The 17,521-nt window shown below is 42.6% G+C and overlaps 2 protein-coding genes across 5 annotated transcripts; both read right to left on the reverse strand.

Annotated features, from left to right (window-relative positions):
• Positions 1-452: 452 nt before the first annotated feature.
• si:dkey-33c9.6 (active breakpoint cluster region-related protein) lies at positions 453-14,110 on the reverse strand. 3 transcript variants are annotated; one of them, XR_008334028.1, is made up of 24 exons: positions 13,036-14,110; positions 12,639-12,745; positions 11,963-12,067; positions 10,962-11,156; positions 9,541-9,648; positions 9,400-9,454; positions 9,263-9,315; positions 8,965-9,102; positions 8,709-8,830; positions 7,912-8,056; positions 7,687-7,803; positions 7,518-7,593; positions 6,178-6,273; positions 5,966-6,043; positions 5,773-5,870; positions 5,364-5,465; positions 4,822-4,985; positions 4,433-4,572; positions 3,573-3,707; positions 3,043-3,148; positions 2,838-2,955; positions 2,249-2,390; positions 1,534-1,737; positions 453-1,310 (listed from the first exon to the last, which is right to left on the reverse strand). XR_008334028.1 is itself a non-coding variant. In XM_053416536.1 (23 exons), exons 1-22 carry the CDS (start codon positions 13,085-13,087, stop codon positions 2,289-2,291), a joined length of 2,409 nt encoding a protein of 802 aa, XP_053272511.1. In that variant the 5' UTR covers positions 13,088-14,110; the 3' UTR covers positions 453-1,737; positions 2,249-2,288. The 3 variants fall into 3 exon arrangements, 2 of the variants coding, with proteins under 2 accessions (XP_053272511.1, XP_053272508.1); XM_053416536.1 differs by having other exon boundaries at positions 453-1,737; positions 5,966-6,040; XM_053416533.1 differs by having other exon boundaries at positions 453-1,737.
• A 143-nt stretch (positions 14,111-14,253) lies between these two features.
• On the reverse strand, positions 14,254-17,504 carry ponzr1 (plac8 onzin related protein 1). 2 transcript variants are annotated; one of them, XM_053416538.1, is made up of 4 exons: positions 17,273-17,504; positions 15,793-15,960; positions 15,419-15,564; positions 14,254-14,685 (listed from the first exon to the last, which is right to left on the reverse strand). In XM_053416538.1, exons 2-4 carry the CDS (start codon positions 15,956-15,958, stop codon positions 14,548-14,550), a joined length of 450 nt encoding a protein of 149 aa, XP_053272513.1. In that variant the 5' UTR covers positions 15,959-15,960; positions 17,273-17,504; the 3' UTR covers positions 14,254-14,547. The 2 variants fall into 2 exon arrangements, with proteins under 2 accessions (XP_053272513.1, XP_053272512.1); XM_053416537.1 differs by having other exon boundaries at positions 15,793-15,990; positions 17,273-17,482.
• Positions 17,505-17,521: the final 17 nt, after the last annotated feature.

Consider the following 17,521-nt stretch of genomic DNA (forward strand, 5'->3'; position numbering starts at 1 on the left):
TGCTCAAAGTCCAAACAGGTTGTTTTCCTGTCTGTGTGTTTGTTTGTCAACAGGATTACACAAAATCTACTCAATGGATTTCCACGGAACTTGGTGGACGGACGGGTCAAGAAAGAACATGTCAATTTTTATGATCCATACAAAGGGACACATCTAGGATTCTTTATAGGTTTTGTTAATATTGTGAGACGTTTTTCAATTTCCCAGGGAATCATTCGAGCAGCTTGATTGAATGTAAGGTGACTGTTAGCGAGCGGGAGGTTTGCACTCGACACTCCAGTTTAAAACAATTTCAGCAGTACGGTTTGCGTGGGTAGGATTCCTAATTATTCAACTCATTGTGCAATTCTTTTTAAACTCTATTATATCTAAAAACAAACATTGTGTATTGCTGATTGCATGTTCACAGTCTGTTAAAAGGATCCAAAAGATTAATAATCCATAAAATGAGAAACGATTTGACCAGACTTTTATTTTGATGGTCCCCAGCAGGACTCAACTACTGATGAGTCAACACAGATTAGATATAAAAACATGAATAAAATGCAGATATAAAATATAAATATAGAGCAGAAAATACACTTAAATTAAGAATCCAAGATAATAAAAATCTGATTTAATTCAGCTCCACTTGTGGAATAATATGGATCGATGTCTGTTTGCATATAGTTGTCTAAAATTAAAAAACACATGTGTGAACAATCTTCAATAAAACAGATGGCAAACATTGGCATAATCCATGAGATCAATCTTTGGAAAATGTATTCTATGTAGAAACATAACTGGAAAATTGTAACTTGAGGCAAGTGCATTTGTCAAAGGTTTGAGGAGTTTAATGTCTCATTATTAGTGAAACTAAGGGCAAAGTTTTTCTTAAAACTAAGGAGATGTATTTCAAAAACTCCCAGACAAGAAAAAAAAGGTCATATTATGTAAAAATAGCCTCATGCAAATGTCTACCAGTAAGGAATTAAGGATTTGTGAAGTTCCTCTAGAATATCTTTGATGAGGTGATGGGAAATGTAAATCTGCCTGTGGAACTCGTGCGGTCACCGGACCAGAATCCGACTTCTCCCATAAAAACTTTCCCACCAGTCCCAGGTGTCGACCAGTCGTCTGTTCCAGTCCTCAGTCACAAACGGCTCCGGCCTTCCTCGGCTTTGTAGTCTGCAATGGGAACCTCATTCTGTCTTTGTAGTCGTCGAGCGGAACCGTATTTTGGCAGCCATCGTGTCGGAGGGGACAGGTGATTTACGACGCCGCGGGGCAACAGGCTGATCCCACCTCCTCCTTCCAGTTTGAGACCTGTTCTGGATGTTGTTATGGCATCCACATACAGTGGGTTAGCACTGGGAGGGCAGGGCTGGACTGGGGGTCCAGGATTAGCGATCAAACGACTGAGGGGGGTTTTGGGGTAAAAGGTTGGGGGGGTAACACTAGCCCGGCCTGCCCAGGTGGCGAGGTTGAAATAAGGCTCCCATGTGTGGTGTGGATGGGTCGACCGCGGGCCGTGTGTGTTGGTTTTCAACTCACCGTGTGTGTGTAGGGTTTTTATGGGGCGTACACTTCGTGTTGAACTCCGTCTAGTTGGATTTGAACCGTAACTGATTGGATTTCAGGCTCGGGGGGGCGACCTCTGACCTTTTATACAACATCTGCGCCCCTGATTTTTCCTCAACCACATTTCAGCGTCACGTTACTCCGAGCTGCCAGAGTCCATCTGCTGTCTGAGGAGGCCTGGGTGCAGATATTAAAAACAATACGTTACGGTCAGTGACAGGCTGCTGATCAAGTGGTTCTACTCACTTCAGATTAACCTTTATTGTAGATAATAACACAGTAAAAGTTCAGAGTGGAAACTATTTTCTCAAAGTCTGTTTCCAGGTCATAAATGCTTCTTACCTTTTAAGCCAATAGGATTAATAGCCCAAAAACTAAAAGCAATTTTTAATGCATTTTCCCCCCTAAGACAACTGGTCTGTTTAAAATATGATTGAAAGTTTGACGCAACTACCACAGGGACTTAATGTCATTTGATTTTAAGAATAAAAAAATTTGATTAAAAGGCAACAGAGAATTAGAGAATTATTGCAGCATAAAAAAAAAAATCAACTGTATTGATATAATTGTACTAAATTCATTTAAAAAAACAGGAAATATGAAAGGTAACGAAACATACCATATTTTTGTCAAAAAATATATTTATTGTTTTACAGTTCTTGCACAGAATTTTTATTTTAACACACACAATTTGGATTCTCCTGTCGGCCGGGACACGGAGGGTGGTCTCACGTGTGGGTGGTCTCGTCATCCTCTTCAGGGTCATGTGGCACCGAGATCTGGGCTTCAGGGAGGTTGTTGCACTGCAGGTAGCAGTAAACCACCTGGACCTGAAACACACACACACACACACACACACACACACACACACACACACACACACACACACACACACACACACACACACACACACACACACACACACACACACACACACACACACACACACACACACACACACAGGAGTTGTTTATGAAAGTACAAATTCAAATCTTTAAACCCAAGCGTGATTAAATACAGATAATTGGAGGACACCTTTTGTGAAACACAATGTTTATAAACTGTTTTAGGTAAAACCCCCGTGGCAAAAAAACTATTAATTATCTGCTTTCATATGATTCTTTCCATTTACCCATCCATCTATCTATCCATTAGTTTTATAATCAGCTTTGTTGGGGAAGATATTACAAAATATACAACAAAGAACATTTCACTGAATAAACAAATACATATTATAAAAGATTGTGATTTTGATTGTCTGATTGCTTCACCCTCACCTGCACCACAACCTCCTGGGAGATATTCACGGCCACAGGGGGGCGTAGCAGGCTGGGACCAAACACCGTGGCCAGGTTCAGCAGAGTCATCTTGTTGACGTGTTGGCTCTCAGACACTCTGGATAAACATGGAGGAGAAAACGTTTTTAAATCATTTCAAGTTGAACCCCCGAGGTGAGACCGTGTGTTGCTGTCTGACTCGGACCGTTGCAGGTGGTGCATGAGGTAGAGGAAGGTGCAGCGTTTGGTTTCGGGACAGGACTGGAGGAGGGACAGCATGGAGACGAGACGCGTGTTCATGTCCTGGATCTCTGGAGGGGAAACAGTTCACATGCAGGTGAGCTGAGGGGCCTTTAGGATTCATTGAGCAGCGTTGAGGCCTTTTATCCTTCAGCCTGTTGCTTTAAATCTTATGTCAAACAAGCTGTGAAAATATCCTTTTGTGACATTAATCTTTTATTGGTCACTTTATACATATTTCCCCCCAAAATTGAAATGCTTCCCAAAATGTGATCTATTTCTCATGACATAGAAATGTGATAAATAGATGGAAAACACAAATACATAGAATAAACAGATTATTTGTGAAATTCAATCATTTTCACATATTTTCTGGATTGTTAATGATCTAAATTAAAGGTTCGGCAGACAGATATTGAGTTCAGGGTTTATTAGTGTCTGTATAAACATGAGGTGACTGTACACGTGGATCTTTCAGGTTGAAGTGTTTCTCACCCAGCGTCCTGGCCAGACTGTGGAACAGCTCCGAGGGGATGAGCGACTCGGGCAGCTCTCTCAGGTAGAGCTTGAGAACCCCGGAGACCACGTTCACCTCGAGGCTCCTCAGCCTGGTCACAGCTTCACGCAGATCTGAACGAGGAAGACGAGGATAAGTTAGAACTGCATCTTCATCTGGTCTAGAACACTTGAACAAACTTCAGTGTGAGTACTACCTGAAACAACAGAGGCCATCTTCTAGAAAAGTTAATTTCACATGTACTTTGCATTTAATTTTTGGTCCATGTCCCATTTGTTAACATGGAGGAGGTCTGGGGTTATGACTTATACTGCAGCCAGCCACCAGGGGGCGATCAAGACACATTGGCATCACTTTTTGGCTCTAACAAGATCAGTGCCAACATGCTTCAGCAGATTTAGGTACTTCTATGCCAACAGATGCTAAATAGCACTAAACATGAAGTAGGAACGCCATTATTTTTGCAGATGTTCCGTCATATAACCAAATCAAAACTTTGCCATAACTGATTTCACCCTCCAGTGGGCGTGAATGCTTCTACCAGTTTTCATGGCAATCAAGTGGTTGTGCCTCGGCGTGAATTTGACGTAAAATGGCCACTTAGCGCCTATGAAGTAATTCCCAAAGCCTCTTTATGGCCGTTTGCTTCAGTTTGATAATGTGATACTACGGGAAAACTGTCAAGAGAGGACAGATTGTCATTTGAACGAAGCCTTAAAGAAGTTCCTGACTTTTTGGCCCCTGATTTCGAGCGTTTATGTGACAAGCTCCTGTTGTTTCAAGCAGTGGACGAGTGTGAAATACCCAGACACCGATGTTTTACTGTGTGTTTTCTTACTGCTGTCGAACGCAGCCCTGAGCGTGTTGATTTCACTGGCGCTCCCTGAAATCCTGTAGATTCCCACCTCGGCCAGGCCCCTCCGCTCCACCTCCTCCACACAGCACCGCACCACAAGGGGAACCAGCGCCCCCTCCTGTCTGGCAGAGAATAACAAGTATCGAGAATTAAAAAAAACAACTCCTCAGATGTTTAACGCATCAGTTTTGATTCATTTCATTTCAGACTCCGTTCTCGACGCACTCCCGCTTCTCTCGTGGCGCCACAAAATAAATCGCCTCACTTCCCCGAAACTAGCTTCGTAAAAAAGGCTCCGAAGGCGAATAAAACTTTAATCTGAGCTGCAGCTTTAAACGTCAAGTGTTGCAGACGGACTGGCAGGAACTTACTGAGCCACGGTTTCAATGGGGACGCAGAAGATGGGGAGCTGTGGGGCCATGGAGCTTGGCGGCTCCAGCGGGTGGGGACTGTACCTCAGGGACACAGTCACCTCCACTCGGCCGAGCCGCAACGTCTGTCTCCTCCATCGCTTACTCAGGGATTTAGACTCCAGCTGGAAAAACACAAAATATGTATAAATCAGTATGAAGGCAACAGTTTAGATTTATATCGTGGATAGAAACAAATACTCTGGAAGTGAACTGTGGTCTCGGTTCATTTTTTTTCCACAGTTCTGCTTTTTAACAGACACTTTCTACAGACAGTCAATCATGATGCTTCTTCGGGGAAAAGAAAACTTTTCAGTCGAATCCTTTTTGATAATTGAGACACAGCTCTTAAGGGAACTGTCATGTCGTCCATCTTTAAATACAGATAATTGATCTATTGATGATGTAAATTGATAAGCAGTATTTGTTACTTGTCCATTTCATTATTTTCTTTTCTTTGACACTTGGACACACTAAGCTGAAGCTCCTGAGCAGCTTCGTACCCTGAGAGCAGTTTTTCCCAGGACAGCGTCCTCGTGTCCGTCAGACTGACTCACACAGACCACCCTGAGGTTCTGAGCCCCGTCCACCTGGAGGGACAGCTCCTGTTGGACATGAAGGAGACATCATTAACACCGCAAGTCTCCCACTCGTGGCTTCCACTTGGATTTAGAGCCGACTTTACTGCCGCTGATCATGTTTAAAGCTCGGCCACTCTGCAGAGGCTTTAATCCCCCCGGGAGTTCAACTGAGGCCTGACATCACGTCAGATGCTGTCTAGACACAAAGATGTCGTTCAGCCACTCGGACTGAATCATCCACCAACTGTGTCAAACTGGATCTGACCACAAGACAGTGTTTTCTGTTTTTTAATTCAAGGATTCATGTGTTTTAAAGGTGACGCAGTCTGACCTGGTCCCACTGTGGGTTGATGCTGTGGACTGAAGAGTGCGTCTGGGCCTGTTTATCATAAAACTCATAGCCGTCCACTTCCAAACACACATACACACCTGAAAAGAGCAGGAAAAAATATTAAAAAAATCAATCACAGCATTATTAAACTATTCTGAACTCTTTCTTTGAATCAAAACGTGTGTGTACATACAGGCCGGCTGCTGCAGGCCACAGGCAGAGTGAACCGCGACGCTCAGAGTCCCACACAACGAGGCCTCGTTCTCTACTGCTGAGACAAAGAGACAAAAATACCCCGAGGACTTTATCGTCCTGAGCTCAAGTGAAAGAAGAGAAAGTCGTAGAAAGAGATCAGAAGTCAAAGCCGCCTGTGTATTTGATTTCAGACACAGGATGTGGTCGTACCGGGGTTGGAGGATTGTAGCGGCGGCTGCTGGGTCATCCTCAGTTTCACACATGTGCTGGTGAGAGTGAGCAGGTCTGGAGGGACCGTTTCTATATCTGACAGACAACACACGTCCAGATAGATCAGTTATAATAGAAAGAAAAACAGCAACACATCACACTAGCTACTGTTGAGAGGCTTGTTATCAATATAAAGTAGGAAAGACAGTTTTTAATGCAACAAACTGCAAACTAAAACAACAAATATGACATGAAACCACATTAAAGTCACTAGATCCAGAGTTATATTTGGATCTGAACCAATTTGCACAATTGCATTTATCAAGATTAACACTTGATAAACGAAAATGTGGAAAAATCACAATAATGAAGGCAGTGAAAAAAAACAAAAAACATAGATCCGCCCCCTAATCTGCACCAACATTGAATTGGCTCTTCCCTGGATCGTACCTCACCCCTCCGCAAAAATCAATGGAGATCAGTTAAATCGTTTTTTGCATAATCCTGAAAACTAGCAAACAAACAAACGCAGGACAACACAACCTCCTTGATGGAGGATGCAGATGCTTTGTGCATTATCAGCACCACTGCAAATCACAACCAGTACAAATAAGCTTTAAACCTGTTCAACCAATGATAGACAGCCCTACCTAGCTGGATGGCTATTATATCATACCATATGATGATCACTGATTGGTTAATCCAAAAAGCTGAAGATCGTATATTTCTTTTTTAATAATTAACAACTGTGCACAAACAAAACTCGACACTTGTGACAATTTGTTTTACACAAGGATTCCGACAAATATACTATTACAACACACAACTGTAGTAACAGTGGTAAGTGCAATCATCACATTTCTCAAGACTACAATGCTCAACACACACGTATGAGATCTCCTAGTGTAGGAAACGCCCACATCAGACTGACACCATGATGATGTCACTCATAAATCCATGATCAGAAATCATTTTCCGAGCTAAATAAATAAATTGTAGTCAAATAAACATTTTCCAGGCCTATGCAAAGTTCTTAATAACACAAGTCACATTCCCTCACTCATGCACAGGTTCATACAGAGACTCTACAAAGCCTTTCACGATCAGGAATTAATAGAAGCTTCAGATTCTGTTACACAGCAATTCGTTAACCACGCTCTTGACCTTTGACCTATTAGCTCCAAAAGTCATCATCTAGAAAAACTCTCCCGAGGAATATGACTACCACGTTTGGTGAAAATGTGTCCATGCATCGTTAGTCTTAACCAACTGGCACAATGACATTTTGCAGAAGTTGTATATTAACTGACTCCAGATCAGTCGGGAGGCTGTGAACTTACTCTGTGTGGTGAGTTTATGAACGGCTTCTCTCCATTCTTCGAGCTCGTACAAGGAGGGGAGGAGGAGAGTGTGACTCTGCAGAAAGAGAAGAAACCAGATGACGCTCTTATGGTTTAGCTGCGTTTCCTTTTCGTGACCCAGGGAGTGACAGGAGGTTTGTGTGTGTACCTTTCCACTGGGGCTGTGCAGCTCCAGTCTGTAAAGAGGCGACTGTGTGAGCAGCATCAGCTCCGTTTGCTCCAGTTTCCTCCGGGTGCGAGCCGCCACCATCAGGCCTCTGGATCCCTTCACACACACACACACACACACACACGAGTTTACATTTCATACGTCTGTTTAAAAGGTCACACACACACACAGACACACACGTCTGTATCTTGGTATTAAACCTACTGCTTGTTGCTGCAGCTGCTGCCGGAGGAGGAACATCTTGGTTCTTGTGGCGTGCAGGCGCGTGTCCGGTTCATGGTCTGAGGACCAGCCCAGTTTGAGACCAGCGAGAGGAAGATACCAGCAGAACCTGTACTGGTCCTGCTTCCTGGAACACACACACATACACATATAAACTAAAATATGTATCTTATAGCAACATAATGTATGTAACTGAGAGTACTTTTATCTTATTTTCAAACATCAAAACACATTATTGTTATGCTGCACCAACATTTACACATATATACACACAACAAAAAGGAGACAAAACAGTTGCCAAAAAACAATTAAAGATAAAATAAGCCTCACAACCACTAACCCCAGGTACTGTCCTTTAAATGTGCTTCAAGTCTCAACCGTTCCATCATTATTATATTGTTCAGTCACATAACTTTATTTTTATCTATTTGTGAAGTATTTTAAATTTGATGTCTGCGAACTTTTGTTATTTAAAACTGACATTAAGTGTCCACTGGTCTATTTTAAACTTTAATTTTTTGATTTAATGTTACTGGCTGTTTAACATTACTGCTCACAAGCTATTAGTAACCAGTTTTCATGCACCTCCAACACAACATGCAGTTTTAAGGTGCAACAACAAGTACCTCTGGTTAGGAATCACCATACTTGTGACCGAACATCTGAGATAGAAGGGAGATGAAGGGAGATACACACGTGCACTTGTGTTAAGGCTACGGTTTAAAATGTGGAGACTACATTTCCCACAGGCCCTTGTGTTTTGTTGGGGTTGCACTCACCCTCTGGTCGCCTGTTTGAACCTGGTGCACAGCAGGAGGTCCGTGTACAGGAAGAGGTGTCGCAGGCTGCGTTCCCCCTCGCTCACGTCCACCACGAAGCCGTCACGCATCAACTGACGTCTCTGGGATAAACACACAGACACACACACACACACACACACATTTACAACATGTTTTGTGTTCCATCTTCAGACGCTGCAGGTTGTCAGGTGTGGGAGGACGTCTGAGGATGGGTGCACTTGGAGAGGGGCCTCACCAAGCCGTGGCTGAGCGTGACCTCTCGTTTGGACTGGGAACTCTCATTGACGCCGGACAGGAAGCCGCGGGACAGCCTCAGAGCTTCCTCTAGAGCGACGTGATCTGTATGGTGCGCTGGCGTCGTCTTCAGGAGGTCCTGCCGGATCACAGAAAGGTCGGGAATTTAGAAAATGCCAAGCGGGAGGAAGGAATGGTTCCCTGCTTCTTTTACACTTATTTTATCATCAGCTGTTGATGCAAAAAGAAAGATGAGCATCGGACATAATAAAGAATTTAAAAAGTCAGTGTTTTCTCACATGCAGCACGAGTGTGGTCCTGGTGACTCTGTCCAAAGGTTTATACAGTAGAGCTGGAAAGGAACAAACAGCAATCAGACCATGAAGCAGCACACAAGTCAGGTTCTATCAAATAAACAAAACAACACAATGTGTACCTTCAAATGTGTACTTGGCGCGAGCTTTGTCTGCAGTGTTGTTGGACATCATTCTCTGAAACACACACAAACTGGTGAGGATCCCCCTGATACGTGATGATTCCTGTATTAACTCCGCTTTCACCGTCCGGTTGTTTTTACCTCGGCCAGAGTTCGGAAGCGAGGGTCCGACTGTGTGCACTTTCCAACGATTGCCACGGCCTCCTCATAGTTTTCTATGAAGCCCCCGTACAGACCGATCTGGTTCACCTGAGTGAGCCACAGAGCACAGAAGGGACCTGATGAATATTAGGTTAAAACTAAAGAATATATATTTCCTGGGCGATAATCTACTACATTTTAAGTTAATATGCAACCTACACATTTGAGAACATTTACACTTTTATAGTTGTTCAATGCATTCGATGACTTCTTTAGTCTTCTTTAGAGGCATGATGGGGAAAAAGTTCAAGATCCATGGCCCAGTGAGATATTTGAGGTGGATTCTGATTCTTCAGAGTAAATATCTTTTAATCTGACTATTCTCCAGCAAAAAGATAAACACTTTATAGCATAATATTTAACTTAACAAAATGAGGTTTGAAAAGCAGGAACTATGGGATCAGATTGATGAGTTTGCTTCCTTCTCAACAATTTTACATTGAAATGCCACTTTTCTATTTATATGCATCTTGTGATTTCTCAATTTCCTCTAAATATGAAGTATTTGCTCACACTGAGTCTCAGAAACAAGCAGGTTTCATCAGATGTATATGAGTGGACTGTCACTAGTAGCCTGAGCACAGCCTCCCAACATGATTATCTCCTTATACTCACAGGTTCAGTTTCTGCTTGAGTTCAATTAAACAGGGAAAAAACCCCTGAGGAGTAAAGTACAACTTCTGTGTGAAGATTTGCTCAACAAAGATCCCATTTTCCACGATTCTCGGCACAAACTGCTCCACGGAACTCGACTTTAGAAGAACATCAATCAAGAGTGTTGTCTGTGCTCAGGTGTTTTATGAATTGACATTCGGGCGTTGGCCAGGAACCAGGTGACCAATGGGAGCCAATAGGAGCGAGCAGGTGAATCACATGACGTGACGACGGCTGCACATTTAACTTCAGCAAGTTTCATGGCTTCTTAATAAATTGGTTATGAATTTGGCTCGTTGGCATTTTTGGTTTGTTTGTTTCTACAGGAACTAATAAAAGTGCAAGAAATACAATTTTAAATACAATACAAACAAAAAAGATGACGTCAGGTAAGATATATAAATATGTAAATATTGGTGCAGAAAAAAAGAAGAATTTTAATATTTTGTAATGTTTAAATTGAGTGAATGACCAAGAAATTAAAAGATGGATAATCATATGATCACAATTAATCTTGGATTTGAATTTCATGCACTATAAACATTGTATACCTTCAATAAAAAGGATGGAACAGGCAGAACACACATGACACTCTCAGACAAAACCTCAAGCTTCGGTAAACGGGAAAGAAATATTGTATTTATCGATTTTGTAGTTACTGCTTTGTGCGTTTGTTCATCAGAAGTAGACCAATGAAAGATTCTCACCAATTTCAGAAACAGGTCCCCCACCGTCAGCTCGGAGCCCGTGTGGCTGGTCTCGCTCAGCCGGGCCTTCAGGGCGGAGTAGAAGCTCTGGTGCATGTCTCTGAGCTCGGGCACCTGGTAGAAAACCGTCTGGACCTGCTGACTGGACAGAACCGGCTGGGACGTCCCAGCCGAGGCCCGCAGAGCCTTCATGGGCTAGAATCACAAATCACACAAAAAATGAGATGCAAAGGTAAAAAGTGAAAGGCCAAGAGAAAACCGAGAGAGGCCGGGGAGGATGTGAAGAACATGGACGTGTTCATTTAGAGCCAAAGCTGGTGTTTGTTTCAGTACTTTATCTTTGACACATGCACTCACTCCACTGCTGAATCAAAACGAGAAAATAGGTGTTGGTGACAAATAACAACACAACACGTTTTGCAAAGCTGATGAGCAGACGACAAACGCATTACTGCCAGAACCCAGCTACAACTATTTCATCGTTTTCTAGATTTGGATCCTCACGTTTCACTTAACGAGACATGAAAGAGAATGAGGAAACGGGGGTTTACGTTTCTATTAATAACACAAAAAAAAGAAGAACAAACTGTCCAAGCACTTCCTGCCAATACAGTGTATCTCTACTCCTATCAAGAGCCAACTCCAACCTCAACACATTTCTCTGCTCTCATTTACAAACAAACAAAATGCTCAGTATATATTTCATAAGACGTGTCACACTTATTATATATAGGGTAAAAGATATATAATATACTATACTGTTTCCCCTTGTATACATTATTTATGCTAAGCTAAGATGAAGACACGCTAACTATATAAATGTTAACAGCACCTGTAATTGACAAGAATAGAGTATAAGATACAGATAATCATAGATATATAGATATGTAAATGTGGATATAGATGAATAATTTTCCTGTGTGGGTGTGTCTGTGTGTGTGTGTGTGTGTGTGTGTGTGTGTGTGTGTGTGTGCGTGTGTGTACGTGTGTGTGTGTGTTACCATCAGCAGGGCCTCCAGCTCGCTCAGATACACCTCCTCACTCTCCACGATGCCCTTCAGGACCACGAGCCTCCTCTCCAACATTTCCTCCGGGCTGCACGACTTCTGAATCGGAGTCAAACATCACAACAACTTTTTTTGCTGTAACCCTCCAGACACTTCACCACTTTTTCTGACGTATAGAGAAGTTTTTTGGACTGTTGAAAAGTGTCATTCGTGAAAGCTCCTGTTTGAGTCTGTGGGAACGAAAGAGGAAGCAAAGCCAAATGAAATGTAAACACAGCTTAAGGGCTTAATTTGTTCCTCTTCTCAGTTCTCTCTTTTTCTGAAAAACTGTTGTGTCTCGAACAAAGTTTTTGAAATCAGTCAATAAAGTACAGTTGAAATTGACAGTCGAGAGCTTGTTTTAATATTTCTTTTGTAAATCAAACGCATAAATCAAATGCGGGACCTGGAAAAGCTATTCTCCAGTATTGAAATGTTTTAGGATGCATCTTCACGTGCGTCTCAAACCAAACACAAAGTGGCCTTGGCCGCCTCTCACGTTTCCCACGGGCATCATGAAGACGAGGCTGCTGAAGGACTGAACTGTCCCCTGGAGAATAAGAGGAACTACACACGGTCGACAGAGCCACGCAGAGCATTTTTTTTGAAGTGGAGAGAAATGTGGACTCACAGGGATGGCGGGGAAGTCCATACTTTGTGAAAGGAGAGGAGACACCAGCTCCTCCAGGTGCACATCCTCCTCCAGGACACCAGGCTCCATTGCAGCACCAGTCTCCACTGCAGTGCAACAAACAAGAACATCTCACGTCTGCTTCCTCTTTTTGCGTAGGTGCACATTAGTTGTCGTTGCAAATGAATTCAAAACATTCTGTGACGTGGATGGGTTTAACTTTTCAGAAAGAAAAACAGAAATAGCAATACAAGTTCTGGTGCACTTAAAGAAACAGCAACTTTTCTTACTTTCAGTTTAATGTGGAATTAATCCAGTGTTTTTCCCCCCAAAGACAAAAGCAAATGCTTTTTTAAATCCTCCTTTTCCTCACATAACTCAACACAATGCCCCTCACCTGGTACATCCTGTGTCTCTAGATAAAGCACGGCCTCCTGGTAGAGGTCCATCTGAGCTCGGAGGTCTCGTCCTCGGAGCGTCGGCTGAGCTCTGGACAAGCAGCATGTGAACAGACACCCACACACCCACACAGTAACACACACACACACACACACAAAACTTCCTCTCTTCAACTGCAGATGCACAAAAGAGGAAAACCCAGCTTCCTCTCTGTGTGAAGCCCGCTCACCCTCATGAGCGCTGGCACATGTGATAATCCATTCCCACAGTTGTACTTTACTTCCTGCAAATGGGTTGATGTCACCATAGGCTACTGTTCATTTCCTATTATAAAATCTGCTGCTAAATATCCTTTAATCGTTTGGTGAAAAGAAGACACAAGATACACAAATGTACATGTATCCAGTGATGACGTGTAAGAAGTTAAAATTGTCAAAATATTTAATTTTAAGAGCCAAAGTGTGGAATACTCAAAGAGGCATTTAATAATATTCACAGATAGTTTTTTAAAATAGACAGAAACTAAATGTTAATAGCTAAATATTTAAACTCCATGCAGTCAATTATAAAATATAAATATGTGTAAATCAGACGAGTAGCAGACCTGCTTGGTAAAAAAAATTGTAACGACTTTATGATCCAGCATCAGTTCAAATAGACCAAAGCTTATCCAGGTCCAACACTGCCCTCTGCAGGAAAAGAGCTGAAACCACAACCTGTTGAAACCATTTCTGCAACTGTTTGAAGGCAGCATAATCTTTTACCAGATTGTTCCTCCTGCAGGGGGCGCTGAATTTCTAGGTTCATTAATTACACATGTATCTAAGCTCATTAACCATATATAGTATGAGTGAAAGGTTAAATGTCCTTCATGCTGTTAAAGACAGCGAGTGTGTCTCCTCGTATATTTTCTCTCTGTATTTCACAAACTTCTCCGGACCTCTTAATCGTCTGCAGGGAAACTAACAGGTTCTTTAACTGCAGCTTCACAATGTGGCGGCACTGAAGCGTGTAGGCAGCACCACCACTTCCTGAGATGTCCATCTGTGGTGGGGCAGGATGAGGTCTCTTGTTCTTAGTGGTCACATCAATCTTTTTCTTCGGTTTCACAAATCAAGGGTCTCAGTGAAAGCTCTTTGTGTATCGACGACATTTTGTGCGATTTCAACATCATGAATAAAGAGAGAAGTGACGTTTGTGACTCAGGGAGAAGGCGTTTTTTTTGCAAAGCTGTATAAAACATTTATTAGAAAAACTGTATTTTTGCTTTTAACTCAAGTTACACAATGCAACAGCAAAGAGTGTGAAGAACAGGGGATATATCAGTCAGTAACACAGAATATAACATGGTCACTCACCACGGTCCGAATTAAAACATCTGCCTAAAACAAGCGTGAATCTGTCGGCTGCATCTTTGTCTTACAACTAATACTGATTACAGAACACTACAACTACGAAGAGGAGCATGCAGCTATTATGACCTGGCGCCATGTTTCCCGGAGGTTTCATCCTATATATTGATGACCTGCGTGGTGACCATGGTGTTGCCGGCCGGCCCGGCGCCCCTGACCTTCAGCTCTCGGTGCATCTGGCACCACACGCACATGTAACACCAGGTGAGGTCGCAGCAGTCGCCGCAGCACGAACCCTGCAGGAGGAAAGAAAGACAGAGGGGATGGATCTGTGTAAATTCATAATTACTTATTTACTTGGAATAATCACTGAGACCCTTTTGACACCACTTGATAAAAACTACGATATTCAGCAAGAAGGAAAACACACTTGTTCCGAGTTCCAACTTTGATGTCCTGTTGACTCCATTGCCTTGATCCCCATTTTCTCAGTTTGCTTCATCCGAACGTCCAAACACTCGTCATTCTCAAGCCCCTCATCTGATAAACTCCAGTTCATAAACTAGTTAGCCCGCCGGCATAAGAGCCATTAGCTTCAGAGAGAAACTAAACCAGAAACTACTAATTCTTCTTCAGTCTGGCACAGTAGGGATAGTTTCTCTGTTTGGACTTTTGACCTTTAATCACCAGATTCTAATCTTTTCATCTCCCAGTCGAAGTGAAAGTGTCGGATGTAATAAAATCCCCACGTGGGACAGGATTACAGGGAACTGGTTTCTAACCGGCCTTCAGTTGCCGTGTGTATTTAAGCTAAAGTCTGTTTGAGCTGCAGTGTTTGTTTGGGTTTCTCAATAATTGAAATCTCTGAATTCGAATCCCTATATACACAACAGCTATCCTCACTATTAAATCAAATTTGATGCAAAATTGCAAATAAAAGATGTAATAAATAAGATATATGTGTGGGGCGAAAAAGATTAAAATACAAAAAATGTAAATCCCCCCTCCCCACATTCAAACCAGCCTTACGTGGATGCCGTGGCGCTCTCGGATGGAGGAACGCAGGAGGCAGGACACGATACAGCAGACGTCCAGGAGGGGCATGGCGCAGCACCAGCCATGCATACTGGCCGTCTCACACTGCATGCAGGGGAAACAACAGAGCCCATAGCAGCCTTCAGAACCAAGAAGAGAGAGAAGAATTAATGACATTTAGCAGCAGACATTTTTCTTAACAGGGAGGACAAAATTACGAGAATACAGCAGGAAAGTGTGCGTAAATCTCACAACGAGCGAGTGGGCGTGTTGATGACATTTATAACACAATTGACGGATTTGAAACTGGAAGAATGGAAACATCTCAGCATGCAACGCACGGAAAAGACACAGAAGAAGAAACTTACAGGTGCCCATGTCACCGCAGCAATCGCAGACGCCGGAGCTCCATGTCCCGTGGCGTTGGGTTTGGGTGGTGGTCACTGACACCACCTGGGTGGGGCTGATGGGCTGATAAGGACCGGGCTGATAAGGACCGGGCTGATAAGGACCGGGCTGCTGGTAGACGGCCATGGCTGGAGGACACAGGGTAGGAAATTCAGAAACTGGGAACCAGTTGGTCCCAGTATAAAAATTATCTCAGAGTGTCGGTTTCATATCACTGTATGTCTTGCAGATGAGTGGCAGTTGTTATTGCAACATGTCACATGTTTTTTATTACAATGAAGTGTTGCACAAACCAATTTGGTTGGTGTGGGACACAAATAGCCTGTGAGAAAATGGTGTTTGTGGTTTGAACCGGTTTCACAAGGGCATTGTGGGTAATAATGCAGATGCTTGATATTGTTGTAGTATTGAGCTTTATATTATTCTTGCATTAAAGTGAAGTCTCTTCAACTGGTGGATGCACTTTATTAGTGGAGACAAAATGGCAGGATCACATCCCTGCTGGCCTACAATCTTTCCCCCTGCTCTTCTTGGTCTCATCCCAATTGAGCAGACACATGCTCCATCTTGTTTCAAATCCCTTCTCTCTTCATACGACTTTTACAAACTTCAGCAATTAGCTCTTATTAACACTTAGTCCTCCTTCATTGACCTAGTTCTCCTTCTCATGCTCCGTTGAATTATTGTTACCCCGGCCCAAGGAGGTTGGCTTTTCACTGCTGTTGGTGTGTGAGCAGGAAGGCACTACTAAAAACTACTAGATATATAAAAAGTACCGTATTAAAAGACAGAAATCAGAAAATGCTAATTAAGAGCTACAGTTTTGGCTAGTTTTGCTAATTTAGAGCTAAAGTTTTGGCTAGCTTAGCTAAATTAGGGCTAAAGCTGTGGCTGGTATAGCTAACTTGGAGCTACAGCTTTAGCTAGCCATAGCTAACTTGGAGCTGAAACCACATGCTCAAGCTAATATGTTTAATATGCGTTTTTTTTTTTTTTTCGTGCATTCATCTCATTTCCTCACACAATCGTTATTCCATATAGATGCAAAGGTATTTTATCAAATTAAAAAATGTGCATTCATAATTAACTCACATCAATGGTTTGGATAAACTGTCTAAATGTTGGTTTAGTCCCATTAACCACCACATTGGGTTTTTAAAGAATAACTTTATTACTCTGGTGAAGAAAGCAAAGTGAGAATAAAATCACCTGTGGTCGAGTTAAAGGATTAATTAAAAAAGGATTGGAGCTAATTAACGGTTTCGACCTCATTCTTCTGTTTTAAAAAAGAAACTGAGGGTGAACACACAACTAACTGATGTGGTCACAACAACTTCCCAAAATGTGGAACAAAACCGCAATGCTACCTGTGTGGTAAGTGACAATGAGTTCCCTTCAGCCGCAGTGGGACTCAAACCGATGAAATAAACGTGTTCTTACCTTTCCTCGTGGATCAGGGACTAGAGCAGTGAACGGTGCGAAGTCGTGTGAAGAAACTTTACTGCCCACTGTGTGTGTGAGTGTTAGCGTGTGTGTGCGTGCGCGTGTGTGTGTGGGTTTGAGAAAAAAAAAAGTTCGGTTTTGTTTCCTGAGAAAAGCCACAGAGTAATGCATCGTCACACAGAATGAGGATCTGCTCATTGACGCAACACAACCACGTTATTATATTGTACTGAGCCAAGTGAGTAA

Source organism: Pleuronectes platessa, chromosome 23 (assembly GCF_947347685.1).
Source record: "Pleuronectes platessa chromosome 23, fPlePla1.1, whole genome shotgun sequence".
Taxonomy (NCBI): domain Eukaryota; kingdom Metazoa; phylum Chordata; class Actinopteri; order Pleuronectiformes; family Pleuronectidae; genus Pleuronectes; species Pleuronectes platessa.